The sequence below is a fragment of the Myotis brandtii genome, unplaced genomic scaffold (genome assembly GCF_000412655.1).
Source record: "Myotis brandtii unplaced genomic scaffold, ASM41265v1 scaffold724, whole genome shotgun sequence".
In the NCBI taxonomy this organism is placed as follows: domain Eukaryota; kingdom Metazoa; phylum Chordata; class Mammalia; order Chiroptera; family Vespertilionidae; genus Myotis; species Myotis brandtii.
This window is the reverse complement of record NW_005370857.1, coordinates 585,059-592,667: the sequence shown is the minus strand read 5'-3', so window position 1 is coordinate 592,667 and position 7,609 is coordinate 585,059. Positions and strand designations below refer to the sequence as shown.

General features: G+C 38.9%; 1 protein-coding gene across 1 annotated transcript in view; it reads right to left on the bottom strand.

Annotated features, from left to right (window-relative positions):
- Window positions 1-7,609, bottom strand: part of DGKI (diacylglycerol kinase, iota) — a 325,776-nt gene that overhangs the window by 34,865 nt on the left and 283,302 nt on the right. Inside the window, exon 31 of the mRNA XM_014530144.1 lies at window positions 6,293-6,318. Coding sequence (XP_014385630.1) covers window positions 6,293-6,318 — 26 coding nt within the window. The remainder of the gene's footprint in view (window positions 1-6,292; window positions 6,319-7,609) is intronic.

The window sequence follows — 7,609 nt, the reverse complement described above, 5'->3', positions numbered from 1 at the left end:
CCAGCCCCACTTACCCCCGCCCCCAGCATTGAAGCCGCCACTCGCACCTGCTGCCGGTGCCCGGCGCCAGTCCCAATCACTCAGAGCCATCAGCAGGTGTGAGCGGCGGCTGCCGGCCCAATCACCCCTGAGGGCTTCTCCACCTTCCCCTGCTCCTGAGGGGCAATCGGGGTGGCAGCAGCCACTGCTCACACCTGCTGCTGGCGTTGGCCCCAATTGCTCCATGCCATCAGCAGGTGTGAGCCAGGCCAGCACTGTCAGCGCATGGGAGTGGTGGGAGGAGGGCTGCCCTGGTAGATAGGGGCCCAGGGACCGAAACAAGAGGAGCTGGGTGGGGGCGCAGAGGATTGGCCAAGACCCACCCACCCCTGTGCCTACCGCAGCCTCGCAGCCCACAGTTCCTTTGAAGGTGCATGAATTCATGCACTGGGCCCCTAGTTCTGATCATAATTGTCTTTCTACTGTGACTTTTCTTACGGAAATAGCTAAACTTCAAGAATTGTACCTTCTTAAAAATAAATGCCGTTGACAAGACATTAGATCCCTGTTTTATTGAATAAGGAAGTATGGGGATAGGAGAAGTGGATCAAGGATATATCTTTGAATTCTTCTGTGTCAAGGGTACTGATCACTGATGTGGGAGGGAAAAAAAACACCTTATAATTTCCACCCAATAATTATGAAGTCTCCATTCAACAAAAATAATAGCCCATGTCTCAGCAATATTATTGAGAGACAGTACAGAGGAGTGGCCAAGAATAGAAACTGGATCCAGGATTACCTGAGTCCTAAATCCTAGCTCTGACCCTTACTAGCTATTCATGTGACCTTGGACATGTTATCTAATAGGGCTGTGCCTTAGTTTCCCCATCTGGAAAATCACAATGAGATACCATTTGACACTCTCACTAATTTGGTAAAAAAAAGATTAATCAGCTAATATCAAGTGCTGGCGAGGAGGTGGATTAATGGGAATTCTTATTGTCTGCAGTTGGGAGTGTAAATTAGGATGTGAATAAGAGGTCATTATGTGATCAGTGAAATGTGTGTAAAACTGCCCGGCTGGTGTGGATCAGTAGTGGAACATTGACCCATGAACCAAGAGGTCACCAGTTCAATTACCCATCAGAGCACATGCTCAGGTTGTGGGCTTGATCCCCAGTGGGGGGAGCAGGAGGCAGCTGATCGATGTTCCTTTCTCATTGAGGTTTCTATCTCTCTGTCCTTCTCCCTTTCTCTCTCTCTCTAAAATCAATAAAAACATATTTTAGATAAATAAATAATAAATGTGTGTAAAATCTACCACCCAACTATGCCATCCCAGGTTTAAACCCTAGAGAAATTCTTATACATTGACACCAGTAAGCATTACAAAAACAAAAACCTGGAGTGTCCATAAATAATCACCAGCAGAATTTGAATATATAAATTTTTCCATATTCATACAATAAAGTACTATAGAGCATGAAAAAATTTAATAAAACAAATGTGGTATTAATCAATTAGGCTGAATCACAAAACATGAACAAAAGAAGCAGTCACAGAAGATTTACAATAGAATTCAACTTATAAAAGTTCAAAATAAGCAAAACTATAAACACACATGTGAAATATATATACACATGTATACATATACATTCATGCATGAAATATGCATACTTGTAGTAAGGTCATAAACGTAAAAACACAGTAGTAGTTATCTCTGAAGGGGAGGGAAGAGAACATAGTCAGAAAGGCAGACGTGTAGGGTCCAGATTAACTACAAATGTTTCAGTTCTTGGGCTGTTTACACAGTGGTTCCTTTGGGTTATTTACACCGAGTTGGTAGATTTTTATACATCTTTATGAATCTTTTCTCTTATAATAAAATTACATATTGCATATATTTATATGAAAGAGAAAAATGAATCTCTGGTGTTTGAGCCAAGGGCAGCTACTGATGCTTTAAAGAGCTTTGGGCCTCACCATAATGAGTTTCCTTGCATGACCTACTTCAAAGTAAAACTGGCTCAGCCTGACGGTGGACTCATCCTTGGGCACCTACACTAATGACTGTGGTTGTTACAATTCTATTTCCATTCATCCCTTATTCCCATCCTCATCCATTGTGCTACTACAGCAACAAAAAAGCTGCCATATAATGTGAGAGCCATTATGCCAACAGGGCTAGGAGATAAGACAGGAGAGGGAAGCCTGTTTTGGAGATAGTCATTCCAGAAGGAATCAGATTATTGGCACCTCCTTTCAAGGGAGTTGCCAATGCCTTTGATTTTGTAAGTGAACAGACACGAGCGAGGATGACCCTCCGTCAGTGCAGGGCACAGGTAGAAGCAGCACAGAGGCATTCTGGGAGGCCCATAAAATAAGCAGGCTCTGGGGACGGAACAGAATCTGGGAGCTGGGAGGCAGCCTGGGCACAGGAGGTGGCTCCAGGAGCAATTTACACAATGCTGAGATGGGCACAAAATGCAGAGGAAACTCAGAGGACAGGGCAATCAATCACTGCCAAGGGTATCTTCTGACAGGGAGCAGGACTCCAGCTTCCAGATGTAACATGAAAACGTAATGTGGCCCCTGGGACTGAGCATGGCAGGTTTCCCTGAAGCTCCGGTCTCACTCAGTTAACTAATTAGGAGAGAATGTGACACTGGTGTTTATTATTTCTACCATTTCTACCGGGACAAATCCTTCCCAGCAGGAGGGAGAGGTTGTTGTGTTTGTTCTGTTTTGTTTTCTCATTAAAAAGAAATGACTGACACTGTAGTAAATAAACTCTTGTTAGAGAGAAAGGTTTTTTCCCCCCATAAAATCCTCTCAGCTCACTTTCCTGCTGATCATCGTTTCTTTTGTTTTCTGAGGACATGGTGGCTAAATGAGCCGGTGTTAGACTGGGCTTGAAAATTCTACCACGGACTAGCTGTGTGATCCTAAGCAAGTTATTTGAGAACTCTGAATTGCTTCCCCAACTGGAGAACTGGGGATAATACCTGCTCTTGAGTGCTGTTTGTGGAGGATGAAATGACAAATAATGTAGTGGAAACACTTTAGCACAGTGTCTGCACATAATAAGTACTCGATAAATTTTAGCCTTTATTTTTAATGACTATGATACTCTAGTCTATAAATAGAAATGTTTTACATTTCATTTATGCCTGTGTCATCAACTCCACATGACAAGTCATCTAATCATAAACGGAACCTTTATTCTAGTTTATACAAGCGACATTAACCATGCTACTCCTCCTCACCCAGCTGTAAAAAGTATTCCTATGAAAATTTAATATTTAATAATAATGTCAAAGGAAACAGTTCTCCACCACAAGCACCACCACTTCCAGCACACGCCCCTCCCCAACCAGCACATCTTTTAAGTTTTCATAGGCAGCACCAGTGCCAAGCAAACATCACTAGTAAACACACGTCCCTGTGCACTGCTGGGCCAACAATAGCATTACGTCTGAGGTGCTTTTTAACAAATTGGAAAGTGATTTCACAGGTGATTTCCCATTTGAACTCACAGCAATCCCATGATGTGGGCAGGGTAGATGCGAATAGCCCTGTTTTACAAACAAGGAAGCAAACTCAGAGGATAAATGCCAAAGCCACGATATTCAATTTTCTATGAAAAGGTAATATGTGTGAATCCAGATGTCAGGATTTTTGAACTTTAGAAAATTAGATTTTCTCAAGAATGAAGCCTGTTTTGAAAACAGCCGAAGTGACCAGTGCTTAGAGAGAGAAGTGTGATCATTGGTGAAAAGCAAATAAAATAGTCAAGAAGTATATAGGTCTTTATCTTCCAATTTCATAATCATTTGCCCAGTGTGCCCCAATTTTTCCACCCATAAGTTTGAAAAGCAAAAATTTCACTTCTTATGTCTCCTACATTATTCTGTGCAAATGGAAGCTTGATGAAATGATATTCAAGAGATTTTATGCTAATCACAGAATATATGAGCACAAAAATATATGAACAGAAGACAACACATTTTAAGTGCTAGTAAAGAATCTTGGTGATAAAGAAAGGAAGAAGAATATTTTCTAAGGATACATGGGCTAAAGATGATGAAAATTAAATAAAAGTAGATAAATCAGCATTATAACTTTACATTATATATTTGAGTGGTTTTGGAAAGTTGCAGAATCAAACTAAGAGTCATGAACATGTAATAGCATTTTTGAAGCCAAGAAAATATAAATGTCCTCTCATTAAGATAATGTTTCTTTAGCTCATCATATATACCAGTTCTTAAAATAATCAATTCTGAAGTAGTGCTATCAATATTGGACTTCCAAGGACACCAACATATGCTCACTGACAGCTCATAACCTTAATAATCCCTAGCAGACTATAGAATTGTAATTCAGAAGTCCCTCTACCCCCTTTCTCTGGAATGGGGGATAAGTTCTTATTGATTGGAAGACAAAAGCAGATAAAGGTCAATAGGTGAAATCTTAATTGAAAATACAAACCAAACACAAACTTCTAGTTTATCATTTGAACCTGGAAGCCCAAGGACCTCTAATTTTGCAATAAAAAAACCTAGTCATGCCAACACCAATAAGCAAAATAGCAGACAATAATAGGTCATCATTAGGATTCTGACTTCATGGGTCTGACTTCATGGGCCCAAACATAATTTGCCCCCTGATTCTTCATAGAACATGAAAGAACTTCATTACAATATTGGGAGAGATTTTATATGAGAACAGAAGAGGCCTGTGCAAAACTTCCTCATTCTCTTCTTAACGCATTCATTTAATAAGCATGTTTTTAATGTTTTCTACTTATTGGGATTGATATCAATCTCACAGGGGAGAGAGGCAAATCAAGCATCAAATTTATGTGTTAAATTCTAGAGTGAAGGAAAATATTTGCTGCAATGAGAAGTGGGTCATGAAGCTCTCAGAGAGAAGAGATGTTCTAATGAAGTCTCAAATGGTAAATGTATTGTGTATGTGGAAAAAGGAGGAGCAGTTTCCTGTCAGAAAGAGCAGCATGGGTAATAAGCAGAGAGACTCCAAAAATGAGGTGAGTTCCAGAAATCAGAAGTGGTTCTGCATGGACAGAAGGGGAAAGATGCCAATAGAAGCAATAAGCAGTAGAGGAAGACAAAGGTTCCATCATTTAGAACTTTCTAGTCTGTGTTAAAATACAACATTGGAAATCTGAATACAATTATTGGTCTACTGAAAATATTTCATCCTATAGGAAATGGGAATAGATTTTTACTCTAGAACAACCCGTTTGATGCTATCTAAGCATGCAGTGAACTAGAGTTAGAAACTCGGAGGTAGAAATGCCAGGTAAAAGACAATTTTAGAGATCCAAGAAAGACATGGAGAGGCCCTAAACTAAAGCAATGGGGATGGAAAAGAGAATAGAGATAAGAGAAATACAAAAAGCAAGAGTGACCAGGTGGAAACAAGGGGAAGAAGGAAGCTTAGAGCAGCTTCCATGGTATTTACTTGGCTGGCTGAATGGAGAATGGTCCCTTCACAGGGAATGCATGAGGAGAAAGCCAGTAGTATTCCTAGAGTCATGTTTATTCCTCTTTTACAAGATTAATCACATTTCACTTTGTATTGCAGTAGCTAAGTGTCATTCCACCACCCTCTTCCCCACTAGACCCATAAAGTTCTTTAGGGGAAAAGTTCTGTGCCACACACCACAATAGCATGTTTCTATAACATGATTATTTAGCATAACTGACTCACTGTAGACACAATGTTTTTGAACGTCTGAGTGAATAAGTGAACCACTCCAAAAGTTAGATGTGACAAAAACATACATTTTATTCTTTCAATCACATAGTTATTTCCTAAAATGCCAATAACTCACCTCAGCTGGATAATAACTCATACCACTTACCAATTAGGTTCATTTCAGACTTATAATACCCTGTGCAAACCCCAATGTCTGAACTGGAAGAGACTTTTAGGAATATCTACCACTAACCCCCATTTTAAAAACATCTGTAATTCAAAGAAGTTACATGGCTAGCCCAAAGTCACAAAAGGTTTCTGGCGATGGGACAGAAATCAGGCAGAATACGTCAAGATTTAATATTTGTCAACCAAAATGGTTGTGATATATTCAAAGAAATACAAGATACTAAATTTAGCTAGGATGAATTAAGTTTTTAAAAGTATTTGACATTTCACACTAAAAAAGTACAAGGCAAACATCTTAGACACATTTTCTTAAATAATTCTTTGCTCTTACAATGAAATGTAAGGAGCAGAGCTCAACTTTTAATCCTGAATTAGTACAAGTAAGACAGATGCTTACCGTGATCTTCTGAAGAGACTGGTGACCTAAAATGAGATAATAAGCATGATAAATCTTTTGTAAATGATACTGATAATTATAAGTACAACAATGATCAAGAAATTATACCCTCAAAATCAGTTAAATAGAAATTCAATAGAGTAGATGGTATAATTAATGTGTTGGTTGCATAGTATATATATTTTTTTTCCAATCAATAACTTCCGTTAAGTTACTCCAATCAATAACTCCCAAAGATTACCTGGATTGGTGGAGGGGTAGTGTTACTAGAATGTCTACTGTATAGTGTCATAGGGCCGCACATACTTAGTTAAGTCAGGATTTATCAAACACACAAAAAGAACTCATATAAAATGTGATAACAGATGAAATCCTGTGATGTCAGAGTGTGAGTAAGCGCCCAAACCCAGGCCTCCAGAAAAAATGCCAGAGATGTAAATACACACTAGGCTGAGTATCTGTGGGCAAAAATTAATCTCCGACAGCAAAAATAGCAGGAATAAAAGAAATGGCAAGTACACTTATCATTGGATTTTGTTTCCACTCTTTGTGGAATTTAATGTTTGAATGAGAATTACATCGACCTTCTATTTCTGGCCGTATGTCTCTAAACCTGTGAGAATCAGGATGAGGAAAGAGAGTAACCTCTGGAGTCCCACAAAACTTTTATAAATTGAAGACTTTGCATGCTATTTGGGGTTCAGCTCTAATTATGACTGATACCAAGGAAGCATTATATCAACCTCTTTCACAGTAACCCCCTTTTTCCTTCCACAGCTGACTACTAATTAGTTACTTTGAGCAATACAGACACAGCCTTATTTATGAACTCCTCTCAAGCTTGAAAGGTACAATCTTGACTACTAACTCATTCTTTTCTGGGTAGAAAGAGAAACACATAATATGGAATTCAGGGATGTTTGAATTTTGAAGGAAAAAGCTAGAAATTAGAGTAACCTTTGGAGTCCCACAAAACTTTTATAAACTGAAGACTTCTCCTTTAAAACTTTCATAAATTGAAGTCTTCTCCTTTAAACAATTAGACTGTTAAAGCCCATAGCTGGGAGATGACCAAAGGCCAATGCAAGAGTTTGGTAATAAAGCTAACCATTAATATAACTAATATTAATGAGATGTGATGACAAGGTTGGGAAAAGAATGATTTAGTGGATGCATACTGGTTGCAGGAAAATTTTAGCTACTTTGGGATGCTTGATACTGCTTTATCTACAGATCAGTAATATTTTTGTCCATTATGTGAATGAACTGTATGGTATAAAGACACATTAGTGTCACCAGTGGAAAAGTGTGTAATCA